At 37.9% G+C, this 27,266-nt stretch overlaps 1 protein-coding gene across 1 annotated transcript in view; it reads right to left on the reverse strand.

Moving 5' to 3' along the window:
- The window catches only part of rxfp1 (relaxin family peptide receptor 1), an 84,219-nt gene that overhangs the window by 32,807 nt on the left and 24,146 nt on the right, over positions 1-27,266 (reverse strand). The window contains exon 3 of the mRNA XM_072395235.1: positions 6,246-6,329. Within this exon, the coding sequence (XP_072251336.1) occupies positions 6,246-6,329 (84 nt within the window). The remainder of the gene's footprint in view (positions 1-6,245; positions 6,330-27,266) is intronic.

Raw genomic sequence — 27,266 nt, forward strand, 5'->3', positions numbered from 1 at the left:
ATTTAATTGATGTTCTTATTTTGTTTTCACGGAACTTTGTGTGTGAGACAAGAGGGAGACTTTGTTGAAATCTCCAGAAACTGCCATGACTGCCCAATCATTTAAACTAAATTCACTAATTTTGCCATCTTGCACCACTTCATGCGCCATTTCCTCTTCACTTCATCTAGGATTTGGGGTCTTTTTCCAGCAGTAGTTGACATTTGGAAAGCTAAATCACCTGCTAAACAACTTTCTGTTGGCGGGATAACATCCATCCATTTTCCATCCTATTCCAGCTGTCATTGGTTGAAAGGATGGCTACACGCTGGGCCGCACAGAAGCAAACGAGACACACAACCATGCGTGTGCACTCTTACTCCTTGGAGCAATTTAGAATCACCAATTTGTTGTCACATGCATGTTTTTGTACGGTGGGAAAAGGCCAGAGTACCAAGAGAGAACCCGCAAACAAGAACATGCAACCTCCACACAGAAAGGACCCAACTTGGATTTGAACCTGGAACCCTCTTGCTGTGATGCAATGGCACTAACCACCACACCACCATGCAGTGAGCCATGTCATAGTAAATGTTGAAAAGTGTCAGAAGTATGAAAAGATTCTAATCAAGCAGCATAACAAACTTAACTAAACATTCAAATCAAAATGATTAAATTACTCAGCAACATTTTTGCAATGGGAATAAACAGGTATATTCAACAATCTCCTGAACTGATGAAGCAGGTACAACTATTTTTTTGGATATACTTTTCAGTTTTAGCTTAGCAGCTACTTTCAGCAGCAGGGATCATGTGATCAGTGAAAAGTCACACCATCTTTTATCAAGTATGACAATTATTCCATATAAAAGAAATGCCACTGAATTCAGCTGTTAAATCAGCAAACTATTGTGTATGTTTAATTACTGTGCAAGGCCGCAGATTATAGTGTCATGGAATTAAAATGAGTTATATGTGGTGAATGATGAAGCAGGCTCTCTGTGAACCTTTGCCATCTAAAAACAAAAGAATTCCATCACTGACTGTCTAAAACCCACATGGACAAAACATTGTACGAGGGCCAGAGGCTGCCCCTGCATAATCTCAATCCGTGAGTGGAAACAGAGCAAAAATCTATAAAAAAAAAACCCAGCTCTGTTAATGAATGTTGAGATAAGTAAAAAATCTCTTATGCCAGTTTACTTGATTCCAACAAAGACAGCTCATTTATATTAGACCGAATTAAACTTCAAGTTGTCTCTTTCTGTGACACTTTTGTGTGTTATGGCAGAAACAGTCTTAAGATAAATGCTTCAAAAGAGAGAAATGGGAGTCTAAATATGGTTGTCCTAAGTGTTAGTTCAGAGGAAGAATTTGTGATGTACCAAGAGATCACTCCCAAGTTGAAAGAGTACAGCATGAAGAGACACTTTTCAACTAAGTATACTAACTCCGTTACAAATTTCACTTTGCAAGAAAAAGCCCTGAAATTGCCTCCCAGGATGGCTTACAATCAGTCAAAAATCCACAAATGATAAATAATAAGTGTAGTCATATGGCATCACACAAGCTTGCAAAACATAGTGAGTCTTTCTCTGATCATAACTCCTGGTCTATAAACATCACAGAGATTCTGCCTTTGGAGTCGTGTGATACAAGACGAAAAAATATAAAATAAAAGACCATTTAATATTTCATTACCTGACTGATTTAAATATTTGATTTCCTTTATAACCTATACAATCATCAGATGCATCCTTTCATCTAAGACATTTGTATTTGTTCATCCACCTTCGTGGATACTTCACAATGCAAACACAAAGAAGAAATTCTTTGTGTTGACGTATCATGATAGAAAGCTTTTAATACTCTTAGGCTGCACACAGGATTTGTTAATTTTTTTCTTCGTTTAACATAGTTTTACAGTAGCTGCGGTTAGCATCTGATGGCTTAACTGACAAAATGTTCCCCTCACACTATTTTCTGAATTCACAGCTGAAAAAGTTCTAACTGAACAACATGTAAGTCTAATGTTTGAGCTTCATCTCCTCACTCTTTGCAGAAAATCACCTTTGAAATAGATTTACACTCACAGATGAGCCTCTTCAAAATGAATGACTAGAGTGATGACATAGGTACAATGGAGATCACCAGAGCTGTGAATGGCTCATTGTGTTTTCCACTACCAGTTTCTGATGCTAGTGGAGATTGCACAGACTGAATAAAACATGAGGCAAGTGAAACAAAAAGAGTTTACCTTCTCCTTTATCAGCTACATGCACCTTCAATACAAATATATTCACTATATGTCCTTTATCTCAAGGAGAAGGCAAAGGTACAGAAAAGAGATGTATCAAATATTGAAACAAAGGAGAACTTCATCCCACAGCGAGGATCTAAAAAGTGAAAAACTGAAAGCAAGCTAACTGTGGGAAATGTGCTAAAAACTTGATGCAGGTTGATATCTGAAAGTGACATCAACAGATGACATCTGATGTGGGAATCTGTGGCAGAACTACCCTGAACCCCATGCATCAAACATAAATCTGGTAAGAAGTTCCACTAAAGCAGCAAAAAAATAATCTCACGGTGTCGTAATGTAGCATGTAGCGGTCCCAAAAAGAAGACATCAGACAGGAGCCAGGCAGAAATGGAACCTAAATAATTTATTTATATTTCAAAGATAAGTCCAAAACAGAAATCCTAAAACAGACAAAACAAGCAAATCCAAAGTCACTGGGGAAACGAAACACACAATGATCTGGCAAGGAAGGAGTGAAAACCAAGACAACGTATGCACGATTACAAAATGAACGACAAGTGAGGCAATGAGCAAATTAAACCAGGTGTGACACAGGAAGCAGACACCTAACAGAAATAAACAGAGACCAGGATTACCAAATTATGACACATGGCCTTAATATTATATGAGCATGACACTGCATGACCTGATTTAGTCAGTGGGGATCTATGAATATGTTAATGATCTTCACCCACTTCTCAGCCTCAGCGCTTTCTCTAAGTCCCCTCCAACTCTGCAAAAACACACTCTGCTACGCTCAAATTGTAAAGCACAAAAGGCAGAAAAGTAATGATCAGGGGCCACAAACTCTGACTAACTGAGCACCTGAATGACAATTTTGTTTCTCATAAGATACACCAACCCCTGGCACTAGGCTCATTTTCAGTGACACATCTTGCCCAGGTAAGAAATAATGTCTGCCTGGGACCCATCACTTGAGAGGTGGCTGTTTGAGATGCCTGCCACAGTGTGCAGCCATCTCACCTTGAAAAGCCTGCTTCCCTGGAGCTTTTTGAACCATGTACGAGACTCAGTATTTTTCCCCGAGAAATGTCAGACAAAACCTGCAAACACAGACAGTTTGCAGGCTGCTGGTAGCATTGCTTGTGGCTTTTTCCCTTGGTGGCATGAATTTCAGACAAGACTGGGTCCAAAAAAAAACATTTACAGCCATGCTCTCTCGATCTTCTGGACAAATGGCTTTCGTCGGTTTTCATAAAAAGTTTAGCGGCAAATTCAGCTGTTTGGATTTGGATTTGGATTTGGATTAAATTCAAGAGTGGGGAGCTCTCTCTTTCTCTCAGAGGAAGACATCAGAACAACTTTTCACACTTTAGTTTAGGTGCACAACCAAGCTATTAATGGGTCAAATTTGTAAAAAAGCTTTTCTGAAAAATGAAGACTCCAGACCTGTGTCCTCTGTAGTATTTTTGATAGTACATTGCAATGGCTCCAAAAAGGCTGAGTCAACTTCTGCTGTAGTTTACCATTTTTTAATGAGACATCAAGTCCTAGAGAATCAGGTTTTATGTTATTAGTCATAATTAAAACATGTCATGTCCTCCATTTGCCCCCATTTTAGCAACTGGAGGAAAATAGGGGTGTGACGATACAATCAGCTCACGAGACGAAACGAGACATGATTTTAAGCAAACTACCATGACAAAATGTATGTATGACCTACAGACTTTTATTTAACCGAGTTGCACATGCATTCTGAAATATTTTATTATAACTTTTTACATGCATGATGTAAGCAAGATGTGACTCCCAGGCTGCAGGGATCAGAAGTGGGTGAATGATCTGAACCTATTTTTCAACAGGTTCAGACACCTAACCCTCCCCCAGCCCAGTCGTCCTTGCTGCTGCAGCTCCCCCTTGTCAACAGCACTCAGATCACAACTTGTCACCACTGCCCCCCACATCCCCAAAAGGCTGCAGATCTGGACGACATCAGTTCCAGGCTCCTCAAGTCCTGCACAGACCAACTCTGTGGGATTGTGGAGCACATCTTTAACCTGAGCTTGAAGCTGGGGAGAGGTCCACAACTGTGGAAAACATCCTGCGTTGTGCTGGTGCCAAAGCCGCCACACCCGAAGGACCTCAACAGCTACAGGCCAGTGGTGCTGACATCGCACCTGATGAAGATACTGGAACGGCTGGTCCTCATCCATCTCCGCTCTCTGGTGGGACCATCGATGGATCCGTTGCAGTTCGCCTACCAGCCCAACATCGGGGTGGATGACGTCATCATCTTCCTCTTGCACAGAGCCCTCTCCTACCTTGAGAGGCTTGGAAGCACTGTGAGAGGCACATTCTTTGACTTCTCCAGTGCTTTCAACACCATTGAGCCTCTGCTTCTGAGGGACAAGCTGGAGCTGTCAGGCGTGGACCACCACCTCACATCGTGGATTACGGACTACCTCACCAACCGCCCACAGCATGTGAGGACTAAGGACTGCATTTCGGACATGGTGGTCTGCACTACAGGGGCTCCATAGGGAACAGTCTTGGCTCCTTTCCTGTTAACCCTGTACACTGCAGACTCCAGGCACATTTCTGCACACTGCCACCTGCAGAAGTTCTCTGACGACTCTACCATCGTCGGCCTCATCACTGACGACGATGACAGGGAATACAGAGAACTGATCAAGGACTCTGTGGACTGGTGCCAGTGGAACCACCTCCAGATCAACTCAGGGAAAACTAATGAGCTGGTAGTGGATTTCCGCAGACGCAATCATGCCCCCCCGACACCAGTGAACATCCAGGGAATGGACATAGAGAGAGTGGACTCTTATAAGTACCTGGGTGTTCACCCACCTGAACAAAAAACTGGACTGGACTCATAACACCCATGCACTTTACAGGAAAGGTCAGAGCAGACTCTACCTGCTGCGGAAACTCAGGTCCTTTGGAGTGCAGGGAGCGCTCCTCAGGACCTTCTTTGACACTTTTATGGCAACAGCCATCTTCTCCGCAGTGGTCTGCTGGAGCAGCAGCATCTCCACAACTGACAGGAAGAGACTTGACAAACTGATCAAGAAGACTGTTTTTGTTTGTATATAATGATAATATAATAACAATGTGCAATTTTTCTTTTTACGAGCTCATGTACAACTGCTGATACTGGTGGTATTACCTGCTATTTTATGTCCCTGTTGTCTTTCTTCTTTTTGTCTCTTGCTTGCTGCTGTAACATGTGAATTTCCCCATTGTGGGACAATAAAGGAAAATCTAATCTAATCTAAGCATGAGTTTTTAATAAACTTCTTCTTCCACAACTTGAAACTAAATTGCTGCGGCGTACGGTATTATTTTCATACAATGCTTGCATATTGTCCGTATCTTCTCAGTCACTCTACTGCCATGTATCATTTCCGCCGGGTACCCAAAATGCTGCCAAACAAACGATTTAAAAGTGGTGGGGGCATCTTCAATGGTAATACCGGTATTTTCCGACATCATTCTGGCTGATTGCCGCTTCTCCTCCTCTTCTTCTTTTCCTTCTCCTTATTTAGGTTCTGGCAGGCTAGACGTAGCAAAGGCCCCCACAGGTCACAAATAGAAGTTTGGATAGCTCACAAATCTCGCGAGACAAATTTTTAACAACGATAAATATAGTCAAGTTTAATCTCACAAGATCTCGTGGCATGAGGTGGCGCTCTGCAGATTCAAAGAAGAAATCCTAAGCCATAGTGTTGATGTCTGATCTTGCTTGTGATATGTCTTGTAACATATTAAAACCATCATATTGACATGTCAACAAGGTGAAAGGTAAATTTTGAGTGAAGTGGGACTTTAACACAGTTGAGGTGTCCATCTTTTGGAAAAAAAATAGGTATCAGCCTGAATATAACATTACGGAGAGGGAGGAGAAAAGCACATTTCCCAATTGCAATTATATCATATTTTCTCCACATTTTTGCAAGTAAAGGCCTTCTTTAAAGCATTCTGTACTTACAGCATATGTTGGACTTGGTCCGGGCGTTATAACTTGGCATTCCGAAATATTTGTCGAAAAGATGGGGCCATCCATTATTATCTCCTGGAGAAAGTATGTGACACGCAAACACAAACATGTTAGTTTACTGAATAAAAGGCATCTTTAATGAATATTACAGCATTTCACATATTTCTCATTGACACACAACAAAGCAGATCTTTTGCTTTTTGCTCTTTTTTTAAACATATATCTGTATTTATGTAACATGTTAGGAGAGGTTGATTCAATTTATTTAGCTTTATATTGATTCAAGGCATCTAACAAACATTAAGGGTAATGCCTTGAACATAAACCAGCAATTACAGATATCATTGGCTATAAAATATAAACAATCGTTTAGCTGCATTAAAGAAACCAAACCATTTGCATTTGAATATCTGCTAAAATGAATAGTGTTCAAACAATTTTTCGTCCATGGATGAAAAATTGATTACTTTTCAAAAGTCCTCCTGATCCCTACTGTTCAAGTCCAACCCCTGTGGCAGTTTTCTTTCACCCATACAGATGCACATGCCAAAAAAACTGACAAGAAAGTAGCAAGCAGTGCTTGGGTAGAGCAAAGAAGAATCAGGCTGGCAAGTACAAACACACACATTTCAATAATAATAGTGATGGTCACACTTGAGTGATGCAGATAGCTGCAAAGACAGTATGCAGCAAAGAAAAACAACCTGAATCTTCAAAGAAGTAAACAAGGACACGCAACCACCAGACTCAACCTTGAAAAACAACGAGAACCCTGAACTGAGACAGCCACTAACAAGTTCAGATGAAATCTATAATAGAAGTGGATTGGCAACCAACATATGAAAAAAAATGAGGATTCAAAGTCTACAGCACCTCCACAGCAAATACACATTACACCCTTATGTTCAACATATTTACATATACAGTATTATTACTATTGTCTATGCACATGTACAACTAACTAACTGTGGTGCCAATGTACAATACTGAACATAAAAGGAATCGAATAAAAAATTGTAGGATATATATTAAGGTTATTTGTGACAACAATTTAAAATTATATGACATGTGTGAAATGCTTTAAAATGGAAGTGCAGTCACTTAATAGCTAAGTGTAAAATACATGAAGAAATGCAGTATATAACAGATCTTTAAAGGACAAAGGCATCACTGTGGTTTCCGAATGTAGCTTAACATGACAGTGGATACATATACTCGCTTAAAGTATAATCTTAGAGTTTGAAGTGCCTTAACCTCTTGGTAAAGGAGGTTAATTGCTTTAGGCAAAAAACTGTTCCACAGTCTGGCAGTGCAGGAATCAGAAAGACTGCAGCTGGGCTACAATTGTGGTGTTTTCACAATACTGTCAAAACTATTTAAGGGAAATCTTTTAGAACTACCTAAATCATAATTGCTTGAACTTGTTCCCACAAACTAGAGTGGCTGCTGGTCTCAGCCCTGCTGCAGTCAATAATCTGCTTTGCAGAAGTATAGTTAAGTGACCTTAGCTGATACAATCACTGTTTCCTACAAAAAGACAATTGCTCACAGGAGAGAAGGGAGGCTATGTCATATAACTGAGTTGAAGAATTAGAGATGTCACAGTTGTGATTATGGGCTGTTTCATGTTTTGCAGAATGGTTTTGACATGGTTTATTTATGAAGAGATCTTCTTGTGGGTTGGATAATAAAAGCTTCCTGACCTGCAAATCACTACTGTGTAGTGTTAGAAGGCAGGCAGAGGCTTGATTATGAATCTTTCCTCATGTACAATAACTTTTTCAAAAGTATGACAAAAAGCATGTCCTTCTACAGCAGTGCAGAGGTGGAAGGTGAGGTTTACATTTTGTAAGAAACTAACCTTTTTAACTAACTGTTTTATCAACTTCATCAGTGGCAGTCCATAATACTTCTTCTATAATGTGGATTCTGAGAAACTAGAATCTTGACACGCAGTCCTCCATGCCTCCATTGATGAGTGAAGTGTGTCCACCACTCTCTCTCTTAAAGGTTGATAAGAGGTTATTTGGTCATACTGGTGTTGAAAGATAAGCTTTTCTCTGAGCACCACCACGCCAGGTGCTGAACCTTCCCTCTGTATGTGGACTCAGTTTTACCCAAGACCAAACACATGACATTGCCTGCAGACTTTCTATATACACACTATACACACAAATGCAGTTCTTAAACTTTCCCTATAAATAAAAAAAAACAACCAATCAACCCTTAATTATATGAATATGACCAACACAATCTCTCATTTCCAACAGTGAGGTATCAAAAACATGACAGAAAAACTGGACCAAAGGGGTTCACAAATTGGCTTTGTTCACAGTTTTTAAAAACAGTCTTTGAATATTAGACTAAACCTCACATCAAAATGGTTTCCACAGTAGCACTGATTCTTTTTGAAGACAGCCATACCAAACACAGAGATGCATCTCATATTCAGTTTAATTCTTTTGAGGATTTGATGGAGTTCTTTATCGTGCTCGGGCAGACTCTCTCTGCACATCCAGATCCCGGATAAGAGCCCTCACAAGTGTTCCTAAAACCAAATCTCTTTTCTAACTTATAATCATCAGTAACTTACAAGGACAGCCAGAGATTAATGTTTCTGTCACTGTGCAGTTGAGAAATTCTTGGAAAACTGCTAATTTATATTTACATTTGTGCTGTTTAAAAAACATGATTTCAGAGAGATTTCACATATTTACAGTAATAACTAAAGTGTAAACAACATAAATCAGCTTTTTTGAGGGCCTTGTTGTGTAAAAATCAATTAGTATACCACATTGCTCAGAATAATTATAAGGATGACGCTCCCCTTCAATGACATCGCTGCCACTGTGGGAATGAGAGGAATCAGACCATTAATGAGAAACGTGGGTGTTGCCTGCAGGGGGATAGCTTCAGCTTATTTAATCAGTACAGCTCTTGGAGAGAGAATGCCTGTGGAATTTCCACTGTTGCTACGTTTGCGAGATATATGAAATTTTTAGCAAGAGTACTTAAAAGTAAAATCAAAGAATCTATCACCTGAAAATTGAATGTGTTGAACAGAGCTCCGTTCCTCCACAGGCAGCCCACGTGACCCATATGAGCCAACACTGAACCGTTCACATAGGCCACATTCTTTGATGCAAGTTGTCAATTATTGGAATACAAATCATTTGTGACATTTTATAGTGTAGTTTTAAACACAGACTGAGCCATCTGTCATAGATGATCTGTGTGATGTAACATTGCACAAACTCACATATTAAATTCCTAAAGTTTAGTGAAACACCACTAGCATATGAAATTAAGCAATTAATCACATCATCCTTTTTTCCTGCATTCATGTAATTAAATCCAATGCTGACTGGAGCAATTGACTTCTTTTACTTGCGAGTGGGCAGCTTTCTGAGATTAATGATCGTTACTATAAGCAAGGAGGCCTCATTAAAACTGAACTTATCAGTTTCCAGAATGTGCTGTTATTATTGTCATCTGAGTTTCTCGTTGTTCTGCTGTCCAGCGCAGTTCAGTGTTCAAGAATCACTGTTTGCAACTTACAGTAAATTTGCTTTTCTTGAATAAACTGGGAGTAAAATGTTGACCCAGTTAAATAGACATTTTCAATTTTCTCTACAGCTTAATATGACACATGCCATTCCTGTGCACATAGCTGCATAGTCAAGTTCAAGATCCAAGTCTTTGAAATTTACTGAGGTGCTAACTAGAACGTGGTCATTCTCCAAATGGATCTTCATGCTGAATAGCTCGGAGAGGCTCCTGAAAAGGCTTTCCATCATTTTTACAACTGACAGATGCTAATTCTCACTTGTGTTATCTGTTACATGTCATCTCTGTGATGAGGTTATGTTCAGAGTAATTTGCACAGGAGAAACAACACAGGTAACTTTTGCAGTCATTGAAAGGCACATATTAAGAGGAATGCGTTTGTGTGTGTCAGTGGGGTGTTTGTGTTGGCTTTGCTTGAAATATACACAAAGATGGCGTTAAACCCCACAGCTTCTCACTTTACTGGCTAATTGCTTCAACCACCTGCCTGTTTGTGTTTACAATAAAAACTCCACAGGATACTGTTTGTCCAGACACACACAAAGGAATGTTGTAATGAATTGTGCATTATTTGTATGGCACTCAGTATCACTTTGTAATTTGAATTGGTAGAAAGGTATTTTAATTAGAGGCTACAGCGTGTTTTATGTAAAATGAGGTCCTTCATTGAATGCAGTTTATAGGCTTGTACCCTTGGCAGAGGGCCAGTAGTAGTTACTGGACGTAAATCCAGTTCTGTGAGAAGCCCTCAGAGCACTGATGGTATGCACTCTGATGGACCATCCAACTTCACCCACATTCAAGTCATTTGTCATGTTACCTTAGAAGCAATGTCCACTAACCCCACCCATAACTAGTCAAATTGGATGTGGGCAGAGTTAGAACGTCCAACTGTGGGTCACAGCCAAACACACTTAATGCCCAGTCTGTAGGATATAGTGTAATACTGTCCCTCCATGTTGTGATAGTTCAAGGTTTGTCGCCTGGGTAGTTTTTGCACTGTATCCGCCACAATAAACACACTCTTACTGGTAAAGGGAAAGAATTTATTCGTCGTCTCTTAGGTATCTAAACATTCTACACTTGGTGTAAAAACACCATTTGTATTCTGTAGCGCTTTTAACAATACTATAAGTACAATTTTGAGATATATTGTGTGCCGCATTTCTGTCTGAAAATGTGAAAATATAATTTTCTTTGGACACATATTTTAGTCCTTCTATGTTCTATGTTTAGCCCTTCTAGGCTTTATGCAGAGCTGCACTTAAGCCTATACATGTGGGTTGCATAATCCTTTACTGTACATGGGGTGGAAACGACGCAAACAGAAACATGCGTTACCGTGCATGTTAAACTAAACACCCACATGCAAGCTTATTATTGTGGGATATTATCGTACTGATGTTAGGAGCTCTAACTCATTCTGGGCTGTGGAGTCTAGACTGAATACAAATAACAAAAAAAAAACTTTAAACAGCTGAATTTGTTGCTTTCTAAAGCCCTTTTTTCCTCTTCAAAGAGGAAAAATCTAAAAATTTTCACCCAGTCAGTTCATCTGTGGAGAACACATCTTTGAACTAGTTCATGTTCAATATTAACTGCAGAGACATCACTAATATTTTCTGGTGCTAAACATTTTTCTCATGTCTTCAATCAAAGCAAAAGCAGTCAAGGAGCGGGGGCCATGAAACCTCATCCTCCCATTGCCATTTAGATTAATGGCTAGCATCTTACAATTGAGTATGGAACGGTACTTCAAAAGGAAGTGGGAGGTCGCACACACAATCACGGTGATATAGTTTTGGTGTGAAATGCAAATCTCATGAAGCACAATTGCAGTGACTCCATTAGGTGTGATAAAAGCAGCTGTGATGAAAGGATAAGTTCTTGCATAGCATTAATTGACAAGTCTCGCTTAGATGTGAGTGTGTTTAGATACAAATACGGTGCAAAGTAAAGGATATCATGACTAAATTTGGGATACTCAACTATCACAACCTAATATTCAGATAAAGCTCTTTACATTCAGAATCACTATCCAAGTGAACGATATTCAGGATAAATCCTGTTGCCATTCTTCATTTATATCTCAGTCTACATAATGCATCATGTTGGGATGGTGTGTCGCTGTTTTTTTAATGTATACCTTTGCATACTTAAATGCATTACATGTTGGCACATAATGCAGTAATCCTGATGTGTTGTGCTGTATGCAGTCCCATTTTAAATACCAAACAAACACAGCTTTTTTTTTAAACCACACAAAATGTATTTTTGCACACTATACAGATGAGGAAACCAGACGCATACATCAAATGTGCTTAAGCATGTCCTCCATTGAGCTGTGTGAGAACTGTTATGCCAAACTGAAACTAAATTTGATCACTATGGATTGCACAGGTTTCATTGATCCTCTATCAGTGTGATAAACGTCACATAGCCTCTTCTGCAAGCATGAACGTACAGTGAGAAACCTACAGAATAGCCAAAGAGACTCCACACTCATTTTGAAATGTTAATTAGAATTTAGACTATGCATGACTTTCAAAGGGACATTCAAAACACAAAAGACACATTAGTTCAAGGAAATTCTATCTGACAAAGCTTACTCTGAAAGAGCAGAGCTGATAACGATCACACGCTGATCGAGTTATGGATCAAAAGTGTGACCTTCTGGTTCTGCTTGTTTCTTATCTTCTCATCTATTTTTCATATTGACATTTTCTCATAAAGTGAATGGACCATACATAAACATTTCTTATTCTTAATTGCAGTTAATAATAACCAATAACATACCTTATTTAATCTGATGTAACATGTAAGTGTTTCTTCCCGTCAGACCCAGAGAGCCGTGTGTGCTTTTACATTTCAAGTCTAATAAGATGGTACCTTTATTTAAAGATACACAAACAATGATATTATGAAAAAGAAATAAACTGTTTAAGCTAAAAAGTTTAGCTCTGATGTATCAAATGGTTTTTACTTTATACCTATAGACTTTTTATTTACTGAGCAGTTATTTTTTTCTGCACAGTGCCAAGTTTCCCAGAAATTGCCTCAGGTTTCAAAATGCTTTTTAAACAATGCCTTAGGTTTGAATGGGTTAAGTATGGGTAGTGATTGCTTGCATGTTGCACCTCTCTATTTTGAGTAAACTCACCCAATGTTTTACATCATTCTCCTACAATTTATAGACTAAATAAAAAGTTATATTAAATAAATACACGGTTACATGCAGAGGACAAAACATTGGTATATTTTGTGTCAAATAACAATTATTTCCATGATTTTGTCTCTTACCCATTTCCCGTGGCTCATGTCTCATCAATAAGCTGCCAGTCTAATAGTGGTAGTTTCATATACAAGACAAATATGAGTGGCAAATGACACTTCTATTGACCTCTTGATGAGGCAGCTCATTAGCATAATTCCACAAGTATTTTAAAAGGTTTAAACATGTCTCTTGCAAATAAATGAAGGCAGTCGTCTCCATCAAAACCTGTGAGCAGCTTTACTGCAAAGCTTAATAATTCCCTGTATCATCGACACTAATGCCTTGTGGATATGAGTTTTTAGGTTGAGATTAGATTTATGAGCTCATTTGCCACTTGCGCTTCAGCTGGGCAGGCAACCTTATGAAACTACTGCAGAAAATTGATGCACCTGCATATCAGTATCTTCTGTGGGAGCCCAAAGAAACAAATTAGAAAGAATAAAAGCTGACAGCTCTGAACACATGAAAACTCAGCCCACAAATGTTATGGAATGGTAGTGGTGCCCCCTCAAAAAAAGAGGTTAGCAAAAGAAAATGATTTATTAAAAGGGCTTATTGGAGGATTAAATGCAGAAATAAAATAGGTGGATATACAAAGAAATATAAAAAAATAAACATGCACATTTCCTATAATTTATTACTCATTTTTATTATTTTATTTTTCACATTGCTTTTATCATTTTGCTTTTGTCATTGCTCAGTTGCTTTTGCCTTTCCTATCTCTGAATTGCTGTGCTATTCTGATGCATGTACTACTATAAAATGTACTACTATCGAATTTTTATGCAGTTGCCATCTCCTGGTCAAGAGCGTGCAACCCTTCACTTCACAAGTCATTTATAAGACTTTATCTACTACTTGATCAAGATGGCTCAGGGTGACTCCTCTGCTTTCTCGCCCTGGCTAGAATTGTAAAACATGGGCAGCAGGTCAAAGTGTGACACTGGTACCAGAGGAAGAGGTTTAGAAAGGCTGTGTTGTGTCTACAATTAAAAGCCCCGTGTTGAAGAGTGGGGGCACACATAGAGGAAGGAAATCCTCTTTCCCAAAAACAGCTACCAGTGTCACACTATGTGTATACTTTAAAATGTCCTGTGGCATAATTTTCTATGTTTCCTGGCTGAGTTAAAATGATGAATGATTTCCTTCATTGCACCTAAGTGAGTTAAACTGTTTCAGTAGAGGGTACTGTGTAGCTCTCTAGACTACATCCACACACATTCATACACTGATGGATGCATCAGTAGGCAACTTAGAACCTAATCAGTAGGTTCAGTGTCTTGCCCAGGGACCCTTGGAAGCCAGAGTCCAACCACTGACCTTCCACTTCATATGTAACTGCTCTTTCTCCTGAGCTACAGCCACCCCTGGTCTACCTCATTACAATGTCTATTCTGTAGTTTATAATCTGAAGCTCTGCTGGCTAATCACAGATAGATTTCCCCCTGTAAGTGCTTTATTAGTTTACAAAAAAAATTTGAATGAAGTGTGGGGCTAAATGCACACAGACTAACCAGTTGAAGGGATTTTTTCAATAATCTTATGGAAATACAGCAACTTCATTAGCATCTCCTTCACCATATAACCAACATCATGTTCATTCATTCTAACACAGAGTAGCAGCTTTAGCTGAGTTGAAAACTAGCTATTGTTTTAAAGGCTGTAGCACCAGTTTGTGGAAGCTGGAGTTTTGCAGGAGACACTAAAAACAGGATGGTGCATGTAAATGGTCTTCAAAGCTAAGAGAAACCATAATGTGCTTTGTAAAATTTGAAGTAAAATTACTTGCCGATGGGCTCTTTTTACAACAATGGTGCAATATGTATTTCACAGTGATTGCTTTTGTCCTTTTCACCCACAAATTCAAAATAATGTGAGAATTTCCCCAAAGTAAATGCCCACTCTACCATCTCACTAACTGAATGAGCTGCACACACGGATTTTAGGTGCTTAGGACTGACTGCTGATAATCAGAGGAAACACAGAGCGTGTTAGAAATTTCTTTTTCTTTTTTGTTGATATTGTAAAATGTGAACAGTAAGACACTACTTGTATAACAAAGTACAGAGTAACGGATAACTTTATTTGCAAAACTAAAGTACTATATTACTAGTTATCACAAAAACTAATCAAAATCACTGAGCATATATTACTTTGTAACTCCCCAAACACTGTAAGAATAGTCTAGAAGTCACCTTTAGTCACTTGGAAGCAGATGGGTGCAGGTTGAAGACTGAATCTGGGAACAGCATTTTCTTTTTGAAATGGCAAAATATACATTTATTTAGAAATAGCAAGATAGGAAAACAAAAAAGCAAACGCTATGTGTAAAATCTGTAAGGGTAACTTAAACAATATAAAAAGGTCTTTCTAAAACAGGTTTCTTTCTTCTTGTGGCACTCCTTTCAAGACATTCGTAATGATAAGGGTAAAAATGTAATTTGTAAGTAGTTGTTTTGCATTCGAAACCATAAACATGCATGCAGGGCTCGAAAAAACATCTCTGTTTTACGGTTGATGATATCATGTCACTCTTAAATTAACATCTGTGATCTATTGTATTATGGCTGATTACGAATTTTTTTTTAAATTGTCACAGATAATTGGACTAAGCGGCTTCCAGATCACTGATTATGTCTTTGTAACACCTTTCCCTTTAATAATTAGTTCCTGTTTGAAATTGATGACAGCTTCCCAGATTGATTATCACAATGATTAGTGTTGTCATCATCTACTCTTCAGTTATTTCTGTGTTGATTATTTTGATACATAAAAAAGTTATGATGGAAATTCTATGATATTTGGATGCTTATGTTGTACAGCTAAAACCTATGATGAGTGGAGAATGAACTTTAGTAAATCACACGTTCGTTTATAAAATATTGATTCCCTCTATGGTATCTATTGGTCTTGCTCCAACTGAATCCTTTCATTTTGTGCTGCTTTGTCTAAGAAAAAACAACTATCAGATTCAATCCTTTGCTGTACCTTCACAATGTGTTACCAAACACAAACAGCGTTTGATATTGGAGGTCAAACAGCGCCTCTAATATCATGAGGATACAGTTAGAAAGTCCAGCAGCAGAGTTTTGAATTTCCATTATATCTTTAAATTGTTCAGATATTTCGTAACTTGACATTTATGATGAAGAAGTTTAAATTTCATTTTGTGTTAGGAAATGAAACGGTAAAGTAAAATGAAAACCAATAGTACTAGAGAAAACAAAATTACATTTCTAATGGGGTTGAATACCAATAACATTTGCAGTGACACCGGCATCTATCAATAAACTTTTCACTTTCTTGTAATAGCAAAACCTGCAACCTCAATTGTTAACAATAAGTCGAACATTAAACAGCTTTGCTTTTATAAAGATTTGAAAATGTTGCTGTGAAAGAACAAGTGAGTAATGTCATACATATATATCCAAAGAATATCAATATTCGGTGTGGGGATCCATGTTTGATAGCAGATCAGAACGTAAGAAGCGGCTACAGAGCTATAAAATGGAAAGTGGGTTTGGGTTAAGAACAGTTTATTCTGGCAGGTAATCAAAAAGAAATCAATGTGGCAATGCATTGCCCTGACTGTGCTGAACTTTAGAGAGCTGCAAAAGAGATGTATTCCTGTTCTCTAATATCTACTCTCTCACACAGGTTTGCTTTCATTCTGCTCAAATGCTGTTCGCTTGATAGTTCAACCAATAGATATATACACACAGATGCCACCTTGATAGCTGATGGTCATAGAAATAATACATTAATTCAAAATTTGAAAGTAGGAGTTATTGAAATGTAGATCCTATTGAAATACCAACTGTACATGCAGTTCTATAACATTTGAAAATTCTTATTTACGAGCAAAAAACAACTACATACATCCCCTCTCACTGGGATTGCTGGAAGGTAGAATTCCACAACGTGAGACTCTCCACATTAGTCCGTGTATGACTTATTCCAGTAACCCACTTGTAGGACCATCAGTGCGTCCTGGTCCCCCAACATCTGCCACAGGCCTTGCACAGTTAGTAACAGCTAAGATACTGCGTACAAACCCCTGACCACACACACAAAGTGTACTATGATTACTGCTATTATTATAAGTGACTCACTTGAAATACCACATCAGGACACTTCACTTTGTTGACTTCAGAGAATTTTTAATTATTATGTTTAAAAAACAGGTTAATGCAGCACGAAATTCTGGCAGTCACAACGTATTATAATAACAACGAGCTTTTGCTGAAATGAAATAAATGAGTTCAGTTTAAGATTATAACAAACATTATAATTTCCATAAAAAAACAATATCTCCATTTCCTTCACCACCAATGAAAATGCATGCTGACTTCAAAGTGAACTTTACTGTACTCATGAGTACCACAGGGCAAGTCCTGCCCTCTGCCTATTTTACAAGGGAATGGAAACCTAGAAAGAGGGCTGTGAACAGGATAAATACAGTTCTGACTGCATAATTCCAGTTACAGTTTTTCAGCTGATGTATCAACGTTTCAGAAAGGAAAATTTGGCAGAAGCCGAGGGACTCATGCTATATGACTGATCAGTGAGATGTAAAAGTTGAAAAATAAATTTTTGCTGTCCCCACTGAGATGACAGTGACTTGTCTTTTGTCTTGTTTACCCCCGTTCTGTCAAATTTTGAAGGGTTTTAAAAGTGTAATAAGGGCTCAGTGTACATGAATATTTTGTCATTCAGGCCATGCTGAGAAGCAGTAAATCTGTACAAAGAAGGTGACCAGAGGTCAATTTAAAAGACTAATTAAAAGACTTACGGTAGTTATCTTCAAGAAATCTTACTTAAGCACATCAAAACTGGAAACAGATTGATCTGTTTTTGAAGAGATATATTTCAAGGTATTCAAGGTTTTTATTTGCCATTTGTGCATTAACCACAGTTCACACACATTTGCCCAACATTTTGTGTTTTCATCTAGAAATAAATTGGGAAACTCTGAGGGGTGCATACACTAAGATCAATGCATCTCTGTTCTGAAGGCTCAATGAAGAGCTTGAGTCATGAAAAGCAGCAGAGACAAAAGGTATCCAAAAGACTAATTTTCTAAAGATCTAATTTTAGCAGAAATTATGTGAAGGCTCACAAGAGTAGAGCTACATGTTACCCATAAATCTTGATTGAGACAATAGATCACATGTGACAACATCAGTGTGCTTGTAGGAAAACAGGTTTACGCTATTACACAAACAGCTGAGGAGGCCTTACAGCATGGCATGCTGTCAGAGAATATGATATATTGAGCAGGGACGTTTTTTTAAATTCTAAGAATCGGCAAAAAAAACTACTGTTGTCACAAATTTTGAGAAGCACGTTGGAGAGTTGACACCTGCGAGATAGATTGTTTTTGGACCGACAGTACATTCTGATTCCATACAGTCAAATGAAAAACAGCTTTTATTCTTCTTTACTTATTTTCATTCACATGCGTTAATTGTGCATCATTTGGGGTTGGTGTGAACATATTAAATGATATATGTTGTGTGTAGACAGCTTTACAGAGGTTGTAGAGTGCTGTCAATGCAAATAAGTGAAGCAAAGCATACATGTGTGGTCCTAGACCGTAATTACTTGTCACATGCATTTGACAAGTTGCTCATATGCCTGAATATATTGAATTTGGTATGTTAAAAAAGTGTTGCACATGATTGTGTTTTTTAGGGTAAAGGAAACTGGAGTTTTCCAGGAGACACTAAAAAAACAGGGTGTATTCAAGGGTGTATGCAAGTGGCCTTCAAACTTAGGAGAAGCCTTAATGTCCTGTCAACAGGTAAGAGTGCACGGCTTAAGACTGACGTTTTCCACTGGTACAGTAGTTGTCCCGACTAAACTTTTTCGCAGAACCAGCAAAAACTTTAGGAAACCCACACATACAGACTTTACCACTGAACTTTAATAAATTTCCATAACTAAACAAGACAATTGATGGAAATTATTACATTTTTGTTTATCTATTAATTTAAAAAAAAAGCAAATGATTGATGCCTAAATGAATATCTTAATATTTACTCCTGCTTTTTAAAATGAAACACATCATAGCATTTCTGTAGGTTAAACTCTTAAATGCTTCATTACCAAAGCATTTTTCAAGTGTTGATTGGCACGTCAAGTGAATATCTGTTTAGTGACAAATAATGTTGTTTACAACATTAGTGTTGTTTCTAACGAACCCCAATGTTGTTACTTACAGTCAGATTCACTTGAACTCATTTTTTCCATAAATTTAAATGCAACTCAACATTAAGTAAATGGAAACTCTTACTTAGGCCTACAACATAGCGGAAAGTATTGAGTTCTATTGATTATTTCGTTCCTGCCTTTTAAATGCTAGAGGCAGATGTGGTGCATTCCAATCGGTGCATCCCTTAATTGTGCTTGTTGCAGCACTTTGAGTGTTTCAGGTCTAAAGTCGATTGTGAACTTGACAAACTAGTTTTTATTGGGCTACCAATAATTACATTAAATACATGACATTCTTGTATTAGATTTTTGCTCAGGCTTTTTGTAGTGGAAAGAATGGGTTATTTCCCTACATCATGTTCTTATGATGATTCCACATCATATCCTAAACAGAAAGGGAAGTGGGCCTAATTGATCTTCAGCCTAAATGAACAATTGGAATTTACTAATAATTCAAAACTTGGAGATTTAAAACGAGAGCAACAGGTTTCCTCTTTATTGGGAAAATTTTGTCTCCACACAGCATTCTTATGATGACGGCAGAATCACGTCAACTCTCCCTCTTTCCTAGAATAACCAAAATGCAATTAAATGGTTGCAGTCTGGAAACATGGAGTTTATGCAATTCTAGAAAAGCTCCTCCATCTCCATCCTGAGATGCAACTATCAAACCAGATAAACAAATCAACTTTATTCTTAATTTGAGAGAGAGACTATTATAGAAAAGCCCAAAGCTTGCCAGGCCTACTGGCGCTAATCTGTGGTTGCTGTTCAGGGGATGGTCTGAATTTATTCATATACAATTATTCATATACATTGCAATGTTATGTTTAGTTAATGCTATTTTCAGTCAACAGTCTAATTAGAACTGAAGCCAACCATTGATGTGATTCCACGGTTTGATAAACCGTGGAAGTGAAATTATTACAATTTCACCAAGTCTCTTTGAACTTTGGCTTCAAAAGGCAGATTCATTTGCAACTTGTTACATGATCATAATTACAAACACAAGTTAAAAAGCAAAAACAGCCTGGTACTCAATCAAGCCAATAATTGAATACTAATGGCAGCATTACGGTTCAGAGATCAACAGCCACATTGATACAAAAGTAGATGAAGCAGGAAGGGACAATCTATGGGAACACTGTGAAGTAATCAGCATGCTATTTGAAGTTAAACTAAAAAAACAAACATGATATGTCAGCCAATATCCAAAATGAAAAAAAAAAAACTTCTACGTCATAACCCCTACTTTAAACAATCTGAGTGCATCAGACGACTTAGAATTAGACCACACTCTGTGGACCTGGACAAGTAAATGTGTTGAAATTAAAATAAGAAATAGAAAATGCATTCCTAAACAACAGGTGTGACCTACACTGCTGGCACACAATTAAAAAAAAATCACAATTACACAGTTAAGTAGTGGCTCTTCATCTGCAATCCAGGTTTGCACTGTATGAGGAATTTGCTTCATCTCATTTAAGTCATCCAATCATTTGCTACATGTGATGCCAAGTACATGTAATTAGATACTTGCTGGGATTGATGGGGAGTGGCTGGATAGATGTGGGATAGGATTGAAATATGCAATTTAAGAGGAAATAAGTTTTACCTTTTACCTTTAGTGGTATGCTGTTTAATTTTGCACAGTAAATTGTAGAGTTGTACCTATTAAAGGGATGCAACCTCGGTACAAACAAATGATAAATAAATCTTTAAAGACTAGAAACATGTCAAGTTTAATTGGGCAGAGGTCTCCTCGACATGCACAGTGCACAGGCTACAGGGAATGCAACTCACAGCGCAGGGAATTTAACCAAGTGTTGTCTTCCAGTAGGAGCAGATATAGTAACACCTCCAATCTTATCTGGGATTACCTTTGCTATATCTCCAATATAAAATATGGAAATTATCAATGCCAGAGGGGAGAATGTTCGGTGAATGCTACATTGGAAACAGGTGCCACAGACACTGAAATGGAACATGATTTATATGCTGGTATTTAACCAGTAAGGACTGATGTCACACCAGCAGGCTGAGCCACTGGCAGAGTAAAGTAAAAAATAAAATCATTCTGGAATGAATGAGCAGAAGGTTTCCTGAGGAGAGCAAAGATTTTGCACTTAAGCCCTTTTCACACATGCAGCTTTATTCTACAATGTTACTGAAATTACCCATACCTGGGAGATGTTTGTATGCTACAGAATGGCACAGCAAGACCATCTTCCTGGTTGGTTGTTTATGATGCATTAAAATTTGTCAAGGTGGCTTAATATGGAGTAAGATGTATGAAACAATAAAAACATTAAACATGCCCTGCTCACGCTGTCTCAATGCACGCTCTGACTGCCAAACACAACAAGACAGCAACAACGGCGACAAGCCAGGGAAATTCAAAGGTAGTTTTCTCAAACTGGAAGTACCGGCACTACTCTCACTCATTAAAATGAAAGGCAATATTGTTTAAGTAACATGCCCAGGAAAAAAGACTTTATCCATGTCTGCCTCAAGCAACTCGAATCTTATGAAGCACCTCACATCAACACATGCTAACAGTAGGCCTAATATACAGTTACAGAGATTCACACTACTTAATGGCCAGATTTTCCATTGTTTCTTTTTACCCAAGTTTACACGTGTTTCTTCATTTTGCACTTGAATTTTATTTTCAATATTGATTTTTTTATATATTTTCATTTCTATGCATCTCATATGGCAGGTTGCAATCTATTGAGTTCAAATAAATACCAAATGTACTAAAATACTGCATATAGTGTTTTCCTTCTTAAGTCAGTTAATATAAACATCTTTGTCGTTAAAGATGTTGTAGAACATAATAGCGTATAGGACAAGGAAAGTAACGTCACAGTCACTTTGCTGAGTAACTAATTACTCTTACAATGAGGTAACTGCAAGGGCGTAACCATGGTTTAGACATTGGGGGGGTCCAAGAAAATAAAATTTGTTAAGTGCATTGTCTACAATTCTATATTTATATCTGAAAATTTGGACATTTAGAACATAGTTTAGAGGACTACATTGACCATCTAAAGCAATGGTGTAATTTCTCCGAGACAGTGACTGCTCCCCCCCACTTTGTTTTGGTTAGTTGCTTACTGTTTACTGACCTTAAACACACCTACCAATTACAATTATGCTCTTCCAGTAGTACTGTAGCAAATAGGACAGCTTCCAATGGAAAAAGACCAAATACCCAAAGCATGTTTATGTAAATATTCAAAATGTGCATTAACAATGAAAAGTCTAATAGTCTAATGTTATTTTTGTTTTATGTTTTTTATTTTGAAAGGGGGCGGAAGTTTATTTTGTTGATTCTGTGTTGGATTTCCTGTTCTGGTACAATCTGCTCTGTTGAGCTTGGCGCGGTTGAGCAGCGGCTCCGTCAAAAGTAGAAGTCCAACGTAAAGATAACGAGAGCCGCTACTGAGACGGCGGCGCGCCCGGTGGGTCACTCTCATTGACTAGAGTGTTAGCGATCAACAACGGCGACCGCGGCGCAGCCGTTACGTCCCCGGTAACACTCGGAAATAAATTGAAAATAAATAAGACATAACAAGAGATCGATCCCTTGACAGGATTCATAAAAGGAGAACATGCATTTTACATATTTTCTTCTGTATATTGGGGGGGACAGGTTGGTATTTTCTCAATATTGGGGGGGACACGACCCCGCCAAAGAATGCGTGGTTACGCCATAGGGTAACTGAGTTACTAACTCAATTACTTTTTGGGAGAAGTCATTTGTAACTGTAGCTAATTACTTTTTAAAGTAAGACGACCAACACTGTGCGTCACTTCCTTTTGGTTGTGGTTACACAAGCCACACAACAGAAAACAATTATGTACGGCAGAAATTAAATAAAAAAGGTACAGGTGTTTACTCAACCTCAGAAATGTCCAGATTGCATATTCCTTCCAGCATCTGCTACATGTTATATAACAAACCCAATCCATGAAGGCCCCACTCCACCTCCTTAGGCAAGTAGTTTTAGTGTTGTGGCCAAATGCTGCATGACTTACAAAACACTGAATCTTAATTTCTTTAAAATGTGTAGTCAACCTTTTCAGACATGAAATATCTAACATTAGTCAAAGTAACACTAAAGAATTTGCCTAATTCTTTGCTCCTGGTTCCCACTAAAGTTGTGGGATATGACATCATTGCCATAAAAAACAAATGTGAGCCTGCCAGTGTACAGCCATACAACTGAGTTTGTTTGTCATCTACAAGAGGCCACATTATGCAAAACGGTGCGGGGGCTGGAAACCAAAGTTGTAAACGAATGTATCTCAGGGCCTGGGCGCTCTCAGGAATGCGCATAACAAAAGTCAATGCACTTCAAAATGATTCAGTAGGTTAAATGTTCAGAAACATCTTTCATGTTGCTTCAAGTTTAAACTTCATGCACATTTTGTAGTTGCATCTTAGCAAAGTGTGACCGATATGCATCAGTTGGGAAAAAAAATAGTCCAATGTTTACACAAACTAATAACTTCTGGACTACAATTGAAGAAAATAACTCAATGATTATGGTGTTTTGTACTACAGTCAACTGCATGTAGCTGATTGAAAAGAGGGCAAGATCTGCTGAAATCAATGTTGAACCACCAGCTAACGATCCCCTCTCTTTATCAACTTGCTGGCAAAATTGTTGTGTAGTACTAATCACACAAGGCTGGACAGAAGATCAAATAAGGAACAAAGGGTGAAATCAAGAACTCTAATTGGGTGTTTTTCTTCAGCACAGTAACAATTCTGTCACGTTTTCAGTTATGTTTTTTCATGTTTTCAGGTTCTTGGTTAATTTCTATCATGTTTTTTGCTCTGTCACGTTAAGTTTCACACAGGTCACCTGTTTCTGCTCCACAGCTGCACCTTGTCACTAATCACCTCCCCACAGTATTTAGTTTCCAGGTTCACTCATGTTCATTGCAAAAATCCTCACTTTACCTTGCATGATCACGCCATGTTTTTCAGGTCAGGTTTTAGCCTCATGTTATTTAGCTATAGTCTTGGTGTTATTTAGCCATAGTTTTGGTCTTGGTCTATTTATCAGTCATAGTCTTTTCTTGTTTTGTTGCCACAGTTTAAGTATTTTTATATCCGGCACAGCCGCATCTTTTGTTCTTGCCTTCTGCTTTTGTTTGAAATAAACCTTTTGAAGTCTGCATCTGGGTCCTCCCTTCGCACCACGAATCCTGACAGATTCTACCTGAAACTGTGCTGGGATTGCTGAGAATTCCCATCGCTCCTGCTTACTAATGAAAAGTTTGTGATTAATCAATCAAATAGTGTGCAAATAAAACAGATGAGAGAAGCCATTGATCATCAAATGTCCATCAGCTAGGTCTGAGTGGTCGTTAAGGTAGCCATTGTCAGACTGGCAATACACTCAAAGTGCACTGACACTCTTCTGCAACTCAACACCACAAAGCTTTGCTACGCATGCTGGTATGATATTTGAGTTGTATGTGTACACACTGTTGACAACTGAATGAGTTTTAAAAAAGTCTCTTCTGTTCTTGCTGAAAATCATGCTCTCCTTTTTTTAAGAACATGCTTTTTACACAACACCACTAACACCATCTAACATCTGGCTTTTAATTGGCATTTAGTCCTATGTCAAATGACTCAGCAACAGCCATGGGTTTTTATTGAATCGGTCTCAGCACAGCATTAACAATAACACAACATCAGGGTGTACACACATAGGATGCTGCAGCCGGAGCTATATGACTGAGCTTAGCTCACATTTCAAATACAGAAACACACGTTTACTGATTGTGATGTGATTGGTATTCCTGTCATTGCTTTATGAAAGGGTAGGTCTGCATGATGAAAAAAATATTCAGGCAGAGTGAAAATTGAATGCTGTGAAAGGTTAAAGCGAACATTTTCATTAGAGATATTTGTCTTTTCCCATGCCATTGAATGTCAGTTACACTCAGAAAATTTTGTGCATTAATTTTGGATGGGTTTGAATGGGTGTGATACATCACACAATCATTACACACCCAAGCCAGTTGTTCTGCTATTTGAGCCACATTTCCACAGAAAAACACTTCAGGACTAGTATCGGAGTGCAGAAGAGGAGGACAGAGAGGAGAGTCTTTTCATTAGGCTTCGGTGCATTTTGTTGCAGCACCTAATAACTGCAGGAAAAACAATGAGGTGGGAATGTATTTACACCACTATCATTTATTTTATTTATTTATTATTATTCTCTAATGATTAGATTCCTTTCATTTACAAAAAAAGATTAAATGATAAATAAAGACCCATCAGAGTGTATGCATACCCGGTAATGGGAGTGCATTCATGCAGTTTTGAAAAATGTTATGTGAAGTTTATAGTAGTAGGTCCAACTTAGTAAGATTTCAGAGCATGTGTGAAAGGAAACCTTAACGGAGCCATGCTTCCAATATACTGCAACTACATAAACTAATTAACTTCATAATGAACCATTTCATGGGTCCCATCAAGTACAATTACAGATTGTGCACTCTTATTAGCTTGGAGTGATAAGTATTTTATGAACATCAATAGCAAAATTCAAATTTTGTTGTTGTTTGCACCGTTTACTTTTTCTTTTTAATGTTATGAGAAAAGCAAAGTCATTTGATGTGACTTTAATTAAAGGATTAATTCAGTCTTGTGATGTTGAAGTTGTCGGTTGAGTTAGTACTCCTGAGAGTGATGGAAAGGCTCATATTACAGTTATATAGGCAGGCGGCTTATATTGTATTTTCCTCTTACATTTAATTTTTTTTTCCCCTCAAACAATCCCTACAATGCTTCAAAAAAAGAAACCACAATGCAACCTTGTGTTCTCCTCCTTACTTCATGGCTATGTCCAGTCCAGCAATCCCCAGAGTGAAACAGTAATTCATCTTTCAGATGTCAGAATCCTTGGCTTTGATGTCAGGCAACCTCTGACAAAGGGACAGTGTTGATATAGTGCTACCAAAGCCTTCAAGTCCCACACCAAAATGTCATTTAAGCCCACAGGCTGAACAGAGCTGCCTCATACATGTTGTTGTCACTCTTTGTTTTTCTGATGTTCTAATGATTTCCTGAATGTTTTCCAGAAACGTCTACATGGTTAGTTCCTCTGTTTTTTTTTAATTAATCTGGCCGGTATAAATCACATTAGAAACTACATACAGTAAACACAAAATGGACTGAACACATTAATCATATTAAGGAAGCTATATGGCCAGTAAGCAAGTTTATATGGTAACATATGCTTGTTGTAGCCAATACAAAATCACATCATTCTTCACAAAATTCAGATGATAAATTCAAGAAAGAAACTGCACTTCCCAGTAGCCATGTTTCAATTAATATTTTTAATAGCCTACTCGAAGTATATGACCATCCACAACCATCCACATCACACAGTTTAGTTTTTCCGCCACAGATCAGGTAATGGTAACATTCCTGATACACATTTTCTTTGAAGGCCCATTCCAATAATTTGCTTCAATCGGAAATTGAATGGAAATGCAGCCACTGACTATCTGCTGGATGTTTTACTATACCAGTGGTTTTAGCAACTCAGTACAAAGGTAATCCGAGTGTTCCCTTTTATCCAGTGATGACACATTCTATTCTAATAGAAATAGCTGAATATGACCATTACCCTTTAACAATAATCAGCTTGATTACTCCGCCCAATGATGTCAATGAGATTAATCAGTTTAAGTATGTGTGCATTAAGTCATCAAAGTGAATTTAGTAAATTACATAGAGCAAAGAGTGTATGGAGTTAAAATGTACATAAACTTTATTTGTAAACCTCAGTGCTTATTGCTTTTAAAAAAATGTGATAATAGATTTCATAACCTATGTGCTCCTTAAATCAAGATGTCTTTTTTTAAAATGTCCTCATATGCTATGTTTCTATTAAAATCTTATCACTTTGCTAAATCAA

Source organism: Leuresthes tenuis, unplaced genomic scaffold (genome assembly GCF_036924035.1).
Source record: "Leuresthes tenuis unplaced genomic scaffold, fLeuTen1.0.hap1 SCAF_11, whole genome shotgun sequence".
NCBI classification, from domain to species: Eukaryota; Metazoa; Chordata; class Actinopteri; order Atheriniformes; family Atherinopsidae; genus Leuresthes; species Leuresthes tenuis.